Source organism: Lutjanus erythropterus, chromosome 16, assembly GCF_056507025.1.
Source record: "Lutjanus erythropterus isolate fLutEry1 chromosome 16, fLutEry1.hap2, whole genome shotgun sequence".
In the NCBI taxonomy this organism is placed as follows: Eukaryota; Metazoa; Chordata; class Actinopteri; order Lutjaniformes; family Lutjanidae; genus Lutjanus; species Lutjanus erythropterus.
The window spans coordinates 9,850,407-9,869,071 of record NC_139332.1 but is presented as its reverse complement, the minus strand read 5'-3'; the positions used below and the strand labels follow the sequence as shown (position 1 = coordinate 9,869,071).

Below are 18,665 nucleotides of genomic sequence, written 5' to 3'. Positions count from 1 at the left end.
TTACCACTTAAGATTGAAACCAGAGAGCTTGTTAAAGAAAATTAGCTCCTTTTTCAGTTTTCTATTGTCTCTTTTACTGGGAACTATCCAATATTTTGTTTATTAAGAAAAAAAAATTATTTTGTATATATAGATAATGAACACTGACTGAGTTGTCTTTTCACATATGAAACATTTAAATGAACCAATTAACTGTAGAAAACGCTTTATCAGGATCAACTTTAGATTTGTAGCATTTGTTTAATTTCTTCTGGTGTTCAGTCTGTAAGTTTTTTTTAATTATTTTACAGTATGTAGAAGTATAAATATAATGTTACAACTTGTGTTTTTTGCCAAATGTCTGTCATGACATGGAAATACAAAAGACCTTAACATAGCCAGTCCTAAATTCCCTCAGAAATTTCTTGTTTTCAGTAAAATGAGCACATTTCACAGATTATCTTCAATAAACTGTCACATTCATCCATCACTCCTCACTCACTCTCGCTCTCTTCAGCATAATCATCTCTCCATGTTGCCATTTTCTCCTCTCACCATCATTATTGAGGTCCATTTGTCTGAAGATCTTATCCGTCCTCTTCTCCGGCGTGGATTCATCCTCTGGCATCTTCATCACAGATGACACCATCTTGTAGATGGCCTGAGAGACGGGAGTGAGAGACAGAAGGAGAGAGAGACGGGGTAGGTGGGGTGGGGGCGGAAGATCAGAGAGTGAATTCGAGCCAGCAGGGACCCATTAAGGAGCCTCAGCAGGAGAGAACTAAAACACGACTGAACTGAAAAATAGAGTTGCTGTGGCTTTCAAGATGCTGATAAACACGCTTTCTTAAGTCCACATGATTCACTGACATTTGTCTCTCCTGATGGTGAGAGTTGCTCTATTCCACAAACACCCCACGCAGGGTCTGTACGCCTGTAGAACCACCATCAGTCTGCTTTCAGGGCAAAACACAGCACTGGGATTGCCCTGACTAAAGTCAACAATGACCCTCTTGTAGCCCCTGATTCTGGTTACCTCAAAATACCTGTTAGATCTCACTGTTCTTTTTGATACGCTCTGTCATAATCTTCAGCTGAAGTGGTTAGAAACACAAGCTGGTGTGACTGACACTCCATAATCCTTGTCCTACCTTGTCCTACACAGCTAGACAACAGTTTGTCTCCATCAGCAGTTTCAGGTCTCTGGCGTCCCCTCTTTTCTATGGTATCCCTCAGGGCTCAGATCTTGAACCATTACTGTTCATCATTTACTTTCTCTCCCTTGTCCATATTTTTCGCCAACACAACGTCAGCAGGGACGCATGAAGGAGCTTCAGCAGGAGAGAACTCAAAAATAAAGTTGCTGTGGCTTTCAAAATTCGCTGCTATGCTGATGACACTCAACTCTATTTATGCGCCAAGCCCTCGGATTTTACCACCACCTAATCTAATTGACTGCTTAACTGATATCAGTGCCTGCATGAAAAGCAACTATCTTAAACCTAATCAGGATAAATCTGAGGCTGTCCTCATCAAAGTCTCCCATCTAAATCTGTTCATCCCTGATTTCATTATATCCCCTGGTGCTGAGGTTAGAAATCTTGGTGCAACTCTTCTGCAATTCCATCCTCTCCTCCTCCTCCTCTACTCCTGTTTTCCAGGGCTGCCCCTGACTAAAGATTTCCTGGTCAAATTGTAGTTGTCAGTTCAGGCCATTAGTTGACAAGTGGTTACACGTTGGTAATATTAATTTAGTTATTTTAAATACATACTTTCAGGGCACAAAACTGGACATTTTGTTAACCTTGTTGCTCAAAATACAGGAATAAATAACTTTGAACTTCACAAAACAAATACTTGCAGACTTATCAGATATGATGAATGATGCATCCTCGCCTGTATGCACCATGTTTTCATCATCTCCAGAGTCCAAAGTCCAGAGTTCTGGTATTGTAACCTTATTCCTAAGTGCCAAACTGCGCCCTTCTCTGTCCCACTCTGTTGCAAAGACCCCGATTCACCTCTTTATTACATACCACCTTGATTAAAGTACCTCCCTTCTCCACAGAGTACCACCTTGGATCTTAAATAGACTACAATAAGTCCAGATTCCTGCTGCAAGAGTTCTCTGCCACAAACTTCAACAACTGTAAGGCTCCCAGTTAAATACCGCATAGGGCGCCACCCTTTCCTCCCCGTACATATACTGGTTCCCTACATTCCTTTGATTCTCATCTACTTTGTAGGCCCCTTTCCAGGCTCCATGCTATGGTTGACAGGGTACTTCGGCTGGCCCTAACTTCTTCTGTTACTTCTTTTAAATCGTAACAAAGACTCACCTTTTTAGACTAACTTTTCCTGGTGATTTTTAATGTATTTCTTGTGAGTGTGTTCTGTTCTGTTGGATAATTTTTCTTGCTATCTTTATAATGTATTGACTGTCTTGTCTGTGGTAAAGCGTCCTTGGGTATTTTGAAAGCTGCTTATAAATAAAATGTATTATTATGATTATTATTATATCACAGTGATACAGATCACATGTGTCAGCAGGGTGGGGGAGGGGTGGGGGGTTACAAGCAGAGCTTACTGTATTGATCTGATACAGCTTTATCTGTTGACTGATATGAGCACCACCCGTCCCCTGATAGCATTAAATTAACCTCTGCAAGTGAGCACAGAGACAATCAGCGTATCAGCTGGCCTACACGATCTACAATCAGCTTATGTTGCCCATTATATCTTCTCCACTGGGAGCACAGGGTGTAAAACGGACTGTAGATCAGTGTCACGGCGGCACACTCAGAAGGGAAGGTAGCTTGCAGGAAATAAGCCCGCTGTGCTTTTGGATAAGACATATCAGCTCTAAACTTTTATCTCTTGGACTATAAAATGAGAATTCATATATTTCTTCAAAAAAGGTTGAATAGCTGGCTATATATTAGGAAATAGAGTATTTTATACTCAAAGGACAGTAAGGCATTTCAAGTTGATAATATGTCTCATGTTTGATGTGACACAAAGAAACTGACTTATTTCAAAATACTTAATTAATAACTAAATGAATCACCAACTATTTTGATAATTGATTAATTGGTTTGAGTAATTTTCTGAGAAAAAAGTCAGAATTCTCAGATTTCAGCTTTTTCAGTGTGAATATTTTTTGGTTTATTTGCTCGTCCATGACAGTAAACTGAATATATCTTTGGGTTGTGAGTAAAACGAGACATTCGAGGACATCATCTCGGGCTTTGGGAAACACTGATTGATGTTTTTTCACCATTTTCTGACATTTTAAAACAAAATCTCTGAATCAATTAATTGAGAAAGTAATCGACTGATTAATTAAGTATGAAAACAATCATTATTTTCAGCCCTACTCACCCTTAAAATAGACGAAAAATAGGTAATCAGTAAACACAACACATTAACATAATCTAAAAATTCCATTATGTAATACATTATTTAAAGGAATAATTAGGGTAAAACTATGGAGGACCTCAGGTGTCACGTAAATGGTTATAAATCATTCTATTAACTAATAATTCTACAACACATATGTCAAATTAAAAATCTGTTCATAAAAACCAACAACAAATTAATAAATATATCACTGAAAACACAGTAGATTGCTCTGCCCCTTCTTAGCAAAATTCATCCTTCTTGCTAACCTGCCACTACCCCCTCTTAATCCCCTTGTAACAGACAGAGTGCAGGGGCAGAGGGGTTGTTTAGTTGAATATTTTAGTTAGTTTGCCTGATTCAGTGATCCTGAGTTTTGTGTGTAAGTTAGAATCCGTGGCCCCGACCATGGCCCTGAAATACCAGCAACATGTCTGTGTTGTGTATTGATAAATCCATGGTGCTGAAGTAGCAGACAGATTTATAACTGTGCCTTTTTCTCTCAGTCCCGCCCTTCTGTCATTTTTATCTTGGATCTATAATATTCTCTGAACTATATAATATAAACACCCAGTTCTATGCTATATTGTAGCCTATATGTTTTATAATATGACCAGATCAGGAGTGTCACCTTCATGATCAAATTGACAAGTAGCAATGTGTAAAGTGGGAGTGTGAGAGGATTATAGAGACACACTGCTGCTGGTGGTTCCTATAATATTCCTACTTTCTATGATCACTCAGTAGCATCTGTGCTGGTGAGAATACACCCCCAGACCAAACAGCTCTGTCACAAAACATTTAGTGGAGACATAACAACAAATATGTGTAACCCTGAAGTGAAGCAGGTGACGTGACTGACTGAGGATGGTGTAACGGTATGTGATGGTATGTAAATCCATGTAAATCTTACACACTGGACCTTTAAATGCTGGACAAGGAAGCCCAAAATCTAATTTCATACATTTCATTATTCCATCAAATAATTCCTCTCTCAGTCACTTTTACGAAGTAGCCAGATTAAGTCATAATTTTCTTTTAATTTATAGCAGGACAAAAATTGTTGAGCTTCTGGTTGACAAGGTTGTGGAGGGTGAAGACTTAGTCCAGATATTGTCCAGCATTGTCCAACAAACCTGACTTCCTCTGTCTTGACAATCTGTCTCTCTCTCCCTCGGTGTACAATGACACAATGAGCTCCTCCTCCCTCATCCAACGGTGCGTAACCTCAATGAGTTTGAGGATAATCCCAGTATTCTGCACACTCAGGGATAAACCCTGGGTAAATTTAACTCACTAATCCATGAGAACACACACATATTGCGAACACACACACACACACACACACACACACACACACACACACACACACACACACACACACACACAGGACGTGCAGCACATTCCTCATATCTCAACATATGAGTTTCTCTATTTCTTCTCTTCAACAGTGCCAGGATTACATGCAGCAGTCATGTGGTTCTGTTTTTAACGTCATCATGCAAACTGTTGCCTGTGCCAATATTGCAGTCAGCATATCAAGCGTACCAACTATCAGTTCTTAAGCCTCCTTGCACACGTCTTAACTTACATAATGAAAGTGAGCATTCATCATAAGCACTCTGACTATTCCTGTCAATGCAAAAGTCTATATGATGGTTTGGTCCAAATAAAATGTACAGCAGTGGGCTTCTGGGAAATGTGAAGGTGCGGTGACAAGAAGGAAAAACAGCATATTCAGCTATTCAGTTAAGTTTGGTGGCTAAGAGATTTGTGACATTATTTTGGGGTCTTCTGTCACAACACATATGTCATGTCTTGAGATAATTTTCGCTGTGATTCCGGCCTTATTTATTGAGCTAAAACAAAATCCAATCATCTTCACAGATGTTACACGCAAAAGTCAGTTTATGTGCAATGAGGAGTATGACTCATGAGAAAACATTTGTAATTCCATCTGTGGCTCTGGAAGAGTCCACTAAAGTCTGAGAAAATAACTCTGATGATGTCATCAAGATTGTCTCAGCCAGGGCTCGGGAACTAAATATTTATAACAGTAAGTCTGTGCTACAAGCTCGGGGCATGGAGCTCCAAAGACAGGGACATTTACCAAGCAGGATGAGTTTAACAAAAATATGTGATTGTTGGTGCTTGACATACTGGGACTAAAAGTCAGGCTATTGGAGCCTCTGCTGCTTCGATTTTGACCATTTTTCAGTCATGCTAGTGGTGTGGTCCTCTGACTTTTCACCATTAGGTCAGCAGGCATAAAGGAGGGATATGTAAGTGTTCAAAAATGAGTACTGCTGTCCAAATGGCGAGTTGTTTCCTCCTGCTCCCTTCCCCCCACACTAAACGTTTAGGAAAGTTGCCTGAGGACTGCAGGGACACTTGGACAAACAACGACAAGTCCTACACTGTAAGTTGATCAACTGTTTATAATTGCTAATTGTCTGTCAATGAAAAGCTCAGCCCATTATCCTGAAAACAAAAGCCTATAAATCTGAAAATACATACTGCTTGTAACTTTGAGTTAAGTGATTTCTTGCCTTACTGCCTTCCAAACTCCATTAACATATTGCTCAATTTAGCCGTTATAAACATTTACTCCTTCTGAAAGATTCTGAATGATTTCTTACTGCTAATAAAGAGATGCTAATTCACCCAGAGAACATTCGGCATTCATTTGAACTCTAATAAATGTGAAACAGGCAGATGAAAACAGATGTTCTGGACGAGAATTAAAATTTCAAAGGAGAGCATGCTGGCTGTAGCATTGCTGTCAGAGAGGCCAGCATCTCAACTTGTCTCCTCAATCTCTGATTGCATGCCATGGTCATTTTATAATTTAATACAGTAAATATATTACATATTTCTCCTTTAATTTGTCCGATATTTGGTTATAAACCAACTACCTGCAAAGTTAATGGGAATGTCATTAACTAATTAGTTTATGGATGAATTTTAGCAAGTCAACATGTGGTTAACATGGTAAACATCTGCATGTTAGCACTGTCATTTTTATGTTAGCATTTAGCTTGATGCCCAGCTCTGTTTACAGCTTCAATAAGCTGTTAGCATAGCTGTAGACTCTTTGTTCTGTTAGCAGAAGTGTGGATTTTGAAAGACGTGTGAGTATTCGTCTTTTCACTTCTGTTTCTTGTGAATCCTCAAACTTTATGGGGAATTTACAAGAGAGACAAGTGCAATACTTGCCAAGAGCAATACTACATTGGTAAAGCGGCCTTTTAAAAATGTCTTGCAAACGCTGTTTCAAAAAGGGTCTAAACTACTTTCAGTGTGATTGGCACCTAAGGGCAGAAGATTTAACAGCCACAGCAAAAAACTTTTTAAAAAATGAAAAATACCTGACATCCTTTTCATAGTCCAAGTGCCTCAATTCATCTTTTGCCCCCAACCAAACTTCATTACCCAGTGTCCTTTGCTCACCTGTACAATCTCCAGCATCTCCTCGCGGCTGATGTACCCGTTTCCGTCCAGGTCGTACATGCTGAACGCCCATTTCAGCTTCTGCTCCAGCTTGCCACGTGACGTCACGCTCAGGGCGATGATGAACTCCCGGAAGTCTATCGTCCCGTCGCCGTTGGTGTCGAAAGTTCGGAAGACATGCTCAGCGAACTTGGAGGCATCACCGTAGGGGAAGAAGTTGGCGTAGATTTTCTTGAACTCCTCCACATTCAGGGTTCCGCTGGGGCAATCCTTCAAGAAACCCTGAGGAGGAGAAGACATAAAGGTGAAAATAAATCCTGTGACACTCTCTTTCAGCCTCCAGGACAATGAAAGACATCGACATGGTGCAAATTTTACATCAGCAGATCCAAATAAAATCTTCACAAAGCCTGTGAGCCATCAACGCACACAGCATCTTTCAAACATGCAGTCAGATCAGCAGGATGCAGCACTGCAGACCACCCCAGGAGGGGAGGAAGTGAGCGGATAGGAGCCATGCTAACCCAGCTTGGACTGTCTGGTAGCAAAACCTCAACTAGTGAATGTGTCATTCATGTGTTGTTTCATTCTAACAGACTGAAGAAGTATGTTCTGATAAGGAGCTTAGTCTTCGATTGTTGAGAGCAGTTCTAGCTTCTTTTCGAGGAGACACATTTGATAAAGCAGCATTGTGCCTGAGAAGAAAAGGGAAGTTAAAGTCCTGTCAGTCTCGGCCTTTGTTCAACAGAAATGAAGTTCTTTTTTTACAGAGGCCTTTAAGATAGAGGCAGTGAGGTGACAAAGTCATTGTCCTGATTTGAAGGCTGGAATTAGTTTTTGATCATCATTTCAAATATTCTCATAAGGTGGAAAGTCAACACATTTCTGTCCCTAATAAAAAAAATTTCCATAGCCAGTGCCGTTTTCTGTACGAGAGCGTCACAACTTTCAGGGCGGTTGGATTTATTGCCAATAAATCCCCGAAAAAGACAAGCTGGATAAATTCTCAGAGAGTTCAGGCACCTTTACATCCTGTGGAATATACCATGCAGTTTGTGTGACACATCCAGCGTCCTGGAGCTGTTAATCTGCCGAGAGTGAACACCATCATGACCAATGTCGGTGAGAAGAGACCCGGGGGTCAGCGAGGCTTACGCCACGGCTCAGCGGGGTGACGGTTTAACATGTACAGCTGTTATTCAGGACAGCTCACACAGCTGTTCCATAGGTCTAATCCAGGCACGAAGCCATATAGCCATTACACAAACGCACATCCATGCACAGCAGATAGGATAAATCATGCAGTCGAGTCAATGTGGCACTTCATTATGTCAAGTCTGAACAGACGGGAAGCTGGTGGTGATCAGGCGTAGACAGAGACATTGAGAACATTGACACATTTAAGGCTTCTACTGAAACATGAAAGAAGAAGAAATTCTCTTTTTGTGTGTTTTGGAAATTCTGGATATAGTATATTATAGTGCTTTTAAAAAAAACAAAAAAAACAAAACGTAACTGTATTATGTGACTTAATATAACTCAAAATAATAATTTGCATTTACTTCATTTAAGTTGTTACTAAGTTTTGATCTATGTTGACAGGTGTGGACCAAAGTGCTATTTGTCCTAGCTTAGCAGTGACTGAAGTTTCAGATTATCTAAAATGTATGTAAATGTAGCATCACTATTGACTTTTAAACTCAATTAAAGGCACAGTATGTAATTTCTGCCACTAGGGGTCTCGCCTTAAAACAATAAAAAAGATGACGTTGTAAAGTAGAGTGGGATCATGGAAGTTGTTTTTTTCATTGTTTAACAACCATCATTGCCAACGATATTGTAACACTATTCAGGCAGAAATCATATTTCCGGTCGCGGTACTATATTAAAGTTTTAATTAGGTCATGTTTAGTCACTAGGCTAGTCAGGGCCGCACTGTTACCTTGAATAAATTATGGATTGGGTTTCACCATTGTTGGAAACATTTGAGGTGATTAAAGTGAACACCTCAACAAAATATATAAGGGTTTTATACAGACACATTGATATTATCCTGAAACTGACACAATAACTTTGTTCTGTGACATTTTCCAGTAAACTCAACTCTAATATCAAAAGGTGAGAATTAAAGGAAAAACTTGGTTTTGGCTAGTAGCCTATTTTAGCTCACTGTTTTGTTTTTATGGCCCACAACTTTAATATTCTGGTTCACTCTCAGTGCTCTCTTTTAACATCCTTTCCTACCACAGCTGTTTCTATCAAACAAACACAAGACTTTAACCTGGGGTTTGTGCACACCGTCTGCGTACCTTGTACCACTCCTGCAGCTCGTGGTCGGAGAACTCAGTATTCTCCCGGAGGTCCTGCAGCATCTCTGGCCGCAGCTTGCTGTTCTGTTTCCCCATGGCAACGGGACAGGACTCTTGGTTTCCTTGACAACAACAGTGACTATAGCACTAGCCAGGCCGCTCTTCACACCTGTCAATCAGAGACAGAGAAACAGGAGGTCAGCAACAATTAAGCGGACAGGAGGATGACCTCCTATGACAAATGAGAAGTGAAAATACAGTTTGTCTGCAGACAGCGGTACGTCACTTGGCAACAAATAAAAAATATGAGGGATTAGAAAGCAGGATTTATTAAGCAAAACCAGATACCAGGGAAAGTAGAAGATGGTTGAAAAAGATGTTTTATCTACTAACCAGCTGTAAAACAGAAATTATGTTGGTGAAAATTCAATCACCAAGCAAATAAAAAATGACATAAGACTGCTCCCCACAACATGCTGACAAACTGACATCTTGACTTTGTCCTCTCACACAATCACTCTCTGAATTTTTAAATGAAATCAAAGTGAGCCATGTCACAGTGATGTGTCCCAATTCCCTTTACACGAGATGTTATGCAACGCCACCAGTCTTTAAACTGCTGCATCACATTCTCAAAACATTAAATAATCCCAAACACACCCCTGTGACGTCAAGCGCTAGCCCACTGATCACATTTCTGGGTTTATCTGGCCAGCTGTGTGTTTGTGTGTCAAATCAGCTGTGGTGTGTGTGTGTGTGTGTGTGTGTGTGTGTGTGTGTGTGTGTGTGTGTGTGTGTGTGTGTGATTGTGTGTGTGTGCAGATCTCCTAATCTTCATCTCAGCTCAACCTGCCTGACAAAACACGATTTTAGTGATGCAACTGCCTAATGAAACCATCACTATGAAACCAAATCACTTCATTTTTAACCCTAAAATTCCATTAATAAAGGTGTCAATAAGGTAGTTATAATTGTTTAATTTACTTGGGATAATTAATTGTAATATATTGATGTATTTTTAATGCATTATCATGACAACCATCCCTTAATTTATACTTTAATGGGGAAAATTCAGGGATAGTTTTCATATGTTTTGGTCTATTTTAATTTTCCCATTTAAAATGATAGAACCTGGGTATAAAATAGGATTTTAAGGTGATACTTAATGAAAAGTAGTGTATTAAGTTGTTTTCAATGGATTATATGTTTAAGGGGTTATTAAGGTTTAATAAAACACACACACTTTATATGGCTTCTACCCCTAAAAAACATCTTAAAGTAAGACTAAGTGTGTTTTGCTGAACTGTGGCCGATAAACATTTCAGTGGTTTCACTTTTATGATAAAAACCACTGGAATATTTATCTGCCACATGCCAAAGTGTAGTTTAAAAACTAATTAACAAGTAATTAGAGCACAAATCAAGAAGTCAGAGAACTGACAGTCATATTAGTTAGACAGCACAGTTTAGATTTGCTAACATTAGCAGAGTATTAGGAAATCTAAGCTATTGGACATACCAGACCACGTACTGCTGCAACAGTTTACTGAACTGAGTAAGAGCGTGTTTTATTGCCTATAGATTCAACTTTTCACTTTGTAAGAGAGAGAATGTGTTACTTTTTTTTTCACAGTTTCTTGAAGCCATCCTTGCACATTAATCTACACAAAATTTTAGATGTAAATGCCTGAATGCTCTTTGGAATACAAATCCCTTATAAACATGGGTCTTCAGCAACGGGTCCTCAGAATTGTAGGTGAATTTGTGTCACACTCTGTGGCTTTGTGGCTTTTGTGCTTTCATTTAGACTATTAATTAATATGACACTATGACTAATATATACTGACATGACACTGATGTATCCTGGAACAACTTTGTATTAAAAACAGCAACAAACTTGTGCTTGTTAAGTTTACTATTGTGTACTAGATGGCCAATTAGCCTGTACTCCACCATCAAACCATTTGCTTCTGTGTGTGTGTGTGTGTGTGTGTGTTTGGTGATTTAAATTACAGTATCACTGGGGCTTGCACACCTCCGATGAGACTTGGCCGACCTTCCTGACCTCCAGTCTCTCCACAGTCATGCCAGGTAATTACGCCAACAACTTTGTGTGTATGTGCGTGTGTGTGTGTGTGTGTGTGTGTGTGTGTGTGTGTGTGTGTGTGTGAAAGTGAGAGCGAGCGCAGGCCTGTTTGTGTTTACATGAACTTGAGAAAGTCAAACGGGGTGCGTGATGCATATGAGGTGGACGGCGTGGGTGTTGCAGGTCTTTATCGCTGTCTGGCGAGAGCTTCAAACAAAACCCACACGTCCAATCGTCTCTTCACTCAGCTAATAAAATTAGACTCATATTAAGTCCCTCATCCTGACTAAGGCGTGAGACTAAATGCTTGGACACTGACAGTAATGCTTGCAGCCAATTCCCAGGCGTCTGTGGGGAGAACTGTTGCCGTCAATTAAGATTTCCTCCTCTCTGTTTGGGGACCAGTGAATGCAGCACACTCCATGGATTAGCAAACAATACAATGACCCTTCGCCATGTGGCATAAAATTGCAGCTTACATCCAGACTGTGTGTAGGTATGATTCACTGGACTGGTCGTAAGAGAAAAGCTCAAATTTCTTGTTGTCTTGAAACTAAATAAAAACAGAATGCAATTATTTGTGAATCCTTTTCGACCTATATTTAGTTGAATACAGTACAAAGACCAGATATTAAATGCTCAAAGGACACAGACAAGGACAAAAACCAACAGTGGACGTCCGTGACCTGCGATCCCTCAGGCAGCACTGCATTAAAAACCAGCATAATTGTATAAAGGATACTACAACATGGGTTTGGGAACAAACTGCGTCAGTAAACACAGTTCGCCACTGCATCTACAAACGCCAGCTAAGACGAGCGAAAGCCACATATCAACATTCAGAGAGACTTTCCTGGACTCAAGCTCATCTGAGATGGACTGACAGAAAGTGGGAAAGTGTTTTGTTGTCTGACAAGTCCACAATTCAAATTGTTTTCAGAAAAAGTGTACAGGGAGACTAAAGAGGGAAAAGGACCGTCCAGATCGCTTCCAGCACCAAGTTCAAACGCCAGCATCTGTGATGGTACGGGGGTGTGTTAGTGCTCATCTCAACAAATTATTTAAGCCGAGAGTTTGGGTACTGGACCGGCCATTCTCCAGTCCACGCCTGTCTCCCATTGAAAATGCAAAGCACAAAATACAATAACAGAGACTGCAGACTGCTGAACACCTGAAGTCGTATATCAAGCAAGAATGAGAAAGAATTTCACTTTCAAAACTTAAACAATTAGTTTTCTCAGTTCCCAAATGCTTACTGAGTGTTGTTAAAAGAAAAGGTGATGTATCACGGTGGTAAACATGTTCGTGTGCCAACTTTTTTTGGAACATGTTGCAGGCATGGAATTTAGAATATGTCTAAATTTACAAAAAAAACAATTAAGTTTATCAGTTTGAACATTAATGATCTTGTCTTTGTACTGTACTCAGTTGAATATAGGTTGAGAAGGATTTGCAAATCATTGCATTCTGTTTATATTTATGTTTTACGCAGAGCTCCAACTTTTTGGGAATCAAGGTTCACGCTCATGTGACAGATATGTGTTTTGTGTGAAATGTGTATTTTTGTGTCTGCATGTGAAACATGGACATGTTGTTAATGAAACACAGTTGGCTCAAGAATTCGCACTTTTAATGCCTGTCAGGTTTCTCTGTTTTTCCCGAAACACCATTAAGCCACCCCACACAGCTCAGTGAATCTTTAGCCCTACACACAATCTACGGACAACGCCTCACGCAAATTAAATTCTCCTCGAGGGGTAATTGAGTGGCATCTGCAGAGCTGAAAGCTATATGAGAAAACAGTAGGTTTCGCTATGAACCAGTAATCTGTGTGTTTTAGTTGAGCGGGCAGAGAACAGACTGAGTGCAACGCTGTGTCTCAGACAAGTGTTTGCAAAACACACACCTGTCACGCATGCTCTGACGCACACACTCTTTAGTACCTGTAGAAATTAATAACAGCTGCCCACGCCGTCCAATTGTCATTCGGAGAACACAGCAACAAAACAAACAGTCTGTACCTCTGAGTGTGTGAGTGGGTGGGCGGGTGGGTTGGTGGTGTAAAGGAAGAAAAGCATGGAGCAGAGGATATGAGATTTAATTGGAGAGATGAAGATTCTCCAATTAAAGCAACTTCCCGATGACATATAGACATACGCAGCAAAGCATCACCTTAATTGGCTTGTAGTAAAAGATAATAAAGTGAATGAATAAAAAGGAAAATATTTCATCCACAAACAATGCAATAGGTTCTCTCAACAAGAAATATGCAGCGCAAGAAACACACACATTTCCAGTTTATCAAACATTATAATTTCAGTATTCTTAAAATAAATATATGAGTAAATCTGAATAGAAATGTTAAGTGTGACATTTTAGTTAGTCATTTTGAGTGAACTTAAGTACATGAGTAGATCAAGAAGGGGGTGTGGCATCTAAATTTCAGCTGTCATGTAATATAAAGGCATTAAAGCCCCCACCCCACCCCCAAAATTTGAGTGAACTTAAGGATATGAGTATATCTGAATAATAATGTTAAGTTTGACTGACTTAAAAAGGCTTTACAGCTGGTTGCTTTACTCTTTGTAAGTCTTCTCATTTTCACTCTATGACACATTTAATACCAGTTTTAACATGTTGCTGATGTTGCTATTTGGTGTGAGATCAAGAAGCATACGAAACTTGTGCCAAAACACAGTGAAGTGAAAATGAATCCCCTTCATTCATGCAGCAAATAAAGGCTTTGTGGTAACATCACAAACCTATTGTGATTACAGCTCACATCAGCTGATTTTATCCATTTAAATTACCTGTAAATCTTTATCTATCTTTGGTTAAGGAAGGTTCTATTTGTAAATGTTGTGACCTTTGCTGTAAAATATATGTATATTATATATTTTTCTTTACTAACAAACAAAGCTTATATGTGGCACCAATAATACTCACCAACCTTAATAATTACACTGTTGTTTTATACTTTAATCCATGCTTAAGTGTCATTCTCTCCTCAGCGCCCATCTGACCCAAGTGAAACAATATCTGCAAGTGGTAATCCAGTGATTAAGCATTGTGCTTCCATAAAGCTGATGACATCATCAGGGCTTTTTTTTTCTCAGATTTAACAAAACTCCTCCGGAGCCACAGACGACATCATACAACTGTTTTCACAGGCTGAGTAGTACTAAGCACGACGAGCGAACTGACCTTTATGTGTAAAATTGGTCGACTGCATGGTGGTTTGAAAGAGATTTCAAATGTCATATAATATATGACATGTTATAAATGAGGCGTTTCCTACTGCGACAGTCTGATGTGCCGGTCTTTCAGCCAGGTAATATGATAATTGCTTCCTTAAAGGGCGACTCCATCTGCGTTCCTTCCGCAGGCTTTCAAATGGAAACTCCCACTCAGCCGTTAGTAAAGAGCAGTGACATAGGTGAGGGCGCTGATGCCCGGCCCTCCCTCAACCTACTGTACGAGCAACATCATCGTGTGGACACATGTATCAGGTCACATGATGGTTTTTAGGAGGGCTGGGGGAAATAGTATTTTGCCACTAAAATGTATGTTCAGTACTTCAACCAAAACTTGAATGTTTGGATCTGAGTACATGAGGAAAACTACTGGGAAGCTACAGAATGATATACAAACCTCAATAAAACAAAAAGTAATAGACCTGCCCATTAGGTTGCTATGTTATAGTATCTTGCAATTATGGGGAAAAGCAAACAGTTCAGTTCAGTAGTCTGGTTGGTAACTTGAGCCAAGAAAGATAATTAAACTATAGTGGTAACAATGCGAGCATCAAATAGTGCTGTGTATTGACAAGAATCTGGCGATACATATCATGATACAAGGGTCACGGTTCAATATATTGCCATACTGTACAAAAAGTGATGTTGCTATTTTTTTAATCCAGTTTCAGGAAAACTGTCATAGTGTAAAGACAATGCACACTCATATGCATGAAATGTAAAAACTTTACTTTTTTATGCAATCAGAACAGTAAAGATAGATAAGAACACTGTTAGCCTATCTAGTGAATGAGGATTTTAACACAACACAAAATGAGTAATTGTGACAAACCTTTACATGTATCACAATATCATGATACAGTGTTTTTGAAAAACAATACAGTATCACAAAGCATCACAGTGTATCGATACTTTCTTATACCCCTCGCATCCAAACTGACTAGTGTACTATAACATTCTGATAACAGTGATGCCAAGAACTGCTGTACACTGAACCGAAAACCAAAAAGAAAACCAAAACGTTAGCTAGAACGTTCTTGCGTCGATAGTGGTGCCAGCTTTAACCATGGATTTTGGAATTTTATGTAGAGAACAGGCCTGTTTGGCTGAGAAACCAACACTGATGTGAATTACCACTGCTAATGCTAATTTAGCCCATAGCCATAGGGACACTCACACTGCCTGCTGTTGTGCTTGGCATGGGGTCACATTAGCAGCAGCATGGTGCTCCCCTCTGCTTCCAAGTGTGTCCCATGTGTTGGCAGATGTTTCCCCCCTTTACACGCAGTTATTTTTAAACCCTCGTTGCACATTCAGCCAGCCCTTTTGAATGAAATACAGCCACACTATAGACCATTTAGCTTGGCGTTTTAACCATGTTTGAGGTAGCTACTAACGTTACCTGCTGCCAGATCCATGTAGAGGTGCATCTGTAATGTTGGCCTCAGAGGGCAGCTATTTCAATTGACAGGTAAGGTGTGTGATGCCGAAATGGGGCACTGTAAACTGGATGCTCAACCCTAATCAACAGATACAAAAAAAAAAACTAAACCATGCATATTCAATGCTTCCATGTTATTTGATTAAAAACAGAAGTAGATTCTCTGGGTTATGGACCTCTAGTATGGCTGCCAGAGGACGCCATCTACAGGTTTGACAAAGGTCTTGGAGACCAGATCAGAAAAAGTGAGTCTAAATTGACAGGCACGCTGCCGGCATCCTTAACTTGCTACAACTACAACACAAATCCTATTCTATCACGCTGACCTTTTCACTGCACTCGCCACTCTCTCCCTCCACTCTGGTTTTTTTTTCTTTCTTTAACCCAGCTGTGACCTGTGAAAGCTCTCTGCATGCCTCCCCGTTGGTCTGAGAATCACAGAATAGCAAAAGTGTTTCTGTCCTCGCAGCCACAGTTGTTTTAATCCCCCTGTGGCCCCCCAAACCCAAACCCCACTTCCAATCCCTCTATCGTTCATCCCTCCATCCCGACGCATAAATCACTAATCCATCTCTCCAGTCTAAGTGCCTAGCGCTTGTTAGTTGTTGTCGTCCAGCCCCATCGTAAGTCGACACAAACACACATGCCGAACACACACATATACACTGACTCTGCCCCTTGAACATCTGTTCCAAAGCCACTAAGCAGGTCACCAACCTCTGGGTTGATTGTCCTCGCACAGAGGAGAAAGGAGGGAAAGACAGAGGAAGGAGAGAGACAAAGACACGCAGGAAAATGATGTAACGGCAAAGACGGAATCAGATAAAGGCAGCTAAGGTGAGAGAAAATCACATCCAAGGACGAGAGGTGCTTCCAGAGACAAAGGACATTATTATGGTAGACAGACTTTTGGAAATGATAAGACACTTGTATGAAGGATTTCCACGTCTGAGTACCTACCAGCTTCAGTTTGTGTGTCTCGGTATCATCGCCACATTAAATATCACATATTGGTTGATGTCAGGTTGATGTCACTTTTGTCTGCCTGCGTTCAATAAACAGACAGGTCCAAGATGTGTTAGCTTAGCGCAGGGGTGGCAGGTACCTCAGTGTAAAAAATCATTCAATACATCTGGTTAGGGCTGCAATTAATGATTATGTTCATAGTTGAATAATATGTTGATTGTTTTCTCAGTCAATCGATTAGTTGTTAGAAAACAGTAAAAACTGTTGATCAGATCACATCCTCAAATACACCTCAAAATAGCTGGCAATTGATTTAATAATTGATTAATAATTGATTAATTGTTGCAGCTCTACATCCGGCTCAGCCCTACTAGGAGATATCTCACCTCTTGCTACCATGGTTCGATTAGGAAATAAAATCACACATTGGGAAATGTGATAAAATTCCTTTTTATCACGCAGCACATGGGATATTTTCACCCCCGATGAAGTTTTTGATGACTGTAGAAATCTCTCCAAAAACGTCTATAAATCTGCTGCGCTGTTAAATCTGACTTGTGGGTTTATCTTTCAGGAAACAGACGCTCGGGTCTGTGACTGGAATGTAATGTGAGAGGCACAAACTGGAGCTAAGAATGGCAAAAAACCTTTGAAGGCTTCTGAATTTATTTTTCATTTAAGCTGCCTGTAGCTGATATTTTGTGCCAACATTATAATTGGATTTTTTTTTTTATATATGGCCATTTTATTGCCCAGAAACCCCTCAGAAGCACCTTATAGCACATCAGCGGACACTAAAAGTAATTTAATTCTTTGAGTTGTGTTAGCCGCTCCTTAAGGAGGATTGAAGCAGGTGTCACTGCAGGTTTTACAGACTGTTGAGTGAAATCCTCCCACACCAGGTTGCAGTGATTTCCCTGGGCATTAAAAATATTAAAAGCATATTGACTAGCTGCGGTCAGGGAGGCACCGTCATCATCACAGAGGTAGATAACACTGGTGACACTGGCTGGCCACTATCAAGTTTTTAATAAAAGGCCTGTTACAGAACGTCAGCCCGAGTTTAACTGCAATAAATTGAAGGAGAAAGAAAGCGGTGGGGAACAGATTGAGATGGAGGGGAGGAAAGTGGAAAAAGGGCGGGGGGGGGGGGGGTGAGAAAAAGAGAAAGTCAGAGAGAGTTAGAGAGGAGATAAGTCCAAAGTCCAATTTAACATTTTAGAGAGCCGGTCTTTTTCTCGACTGTTTAATGTGCTTATAAGACGAGAAAATGCCGCCTTCATATCGCCTGCCAACGGTTCAGTCATTAGGGAGGAAGAGGGATGGAGAGGAGGGGAAAGAAAGGGAGAGGACTGGAGAGAAGGGGAGATAGACAACGCTGGGAGGGGCTGTTGAAGTGGTATGCAGCACTAGAATAAAGCAGACAGAGCTGGTGCCATGTGAAAAAAGCAGCAGATCAAGAAATCTGACAGGCACCATTGATTTTTTTTCCCTCTTCACTCGAGTGTTTTCAGCCTCCCGTTGCCTCTTCTCAAAGCGCAGCAATCTGAGAGGCCACCTGAGACGCCGGGCAGCTCATACCTTTTATCCATATTTTTTTTCTTTCTTTTTCTCCCCCTCTCTGCTCTACATGTTTTTATCTCCCCGAACAATTTCCCATAAATTCTGCCCAACAATTTGCTTTTCTTCTCCTGGAACTTCGGCCCTGGTGATCTGTCGCCTCTCTCTGTCATGACGCAGAGACGTGATAGCCCTGCATTGTCTGCCTTCTCTATCTCAGA

At 40.3% G+C, this 18,665-nt stretch overlaps 1 protein-coding gene across 1 annotated transcript in view; it reads right to left on the bottom strand.

The window, feature by feature from the left end:
• Positions 1–18,665, bottom strand: part of LOC146312726 (hippocalcin-like protein 1) — a 56,948-nt gene that overhangs the window by 1,729 nt on the left and 36,554 nt on the right. Inside the window, exons 2-4 of the mRNA XM_084738429.1 lie at positions 9,138–9,306; positions 6,829–7,110; positions 535–640 (exon numbers count right to left, since the gene is read on the bottom strand). Of these exons, the coding sequence (XP_084594555.1) occupies positions 535–640; positions 6,829–7,110; positions 9,138–9,233 (484 nt within the window). The 5' untranslated portion in view covers positions 9,234–9,306. The remainder of the gene's footprint in view (positions 1–534; positions 641–6,828; positions 7,111–9,137; positions 9,307–18,665) is intronic.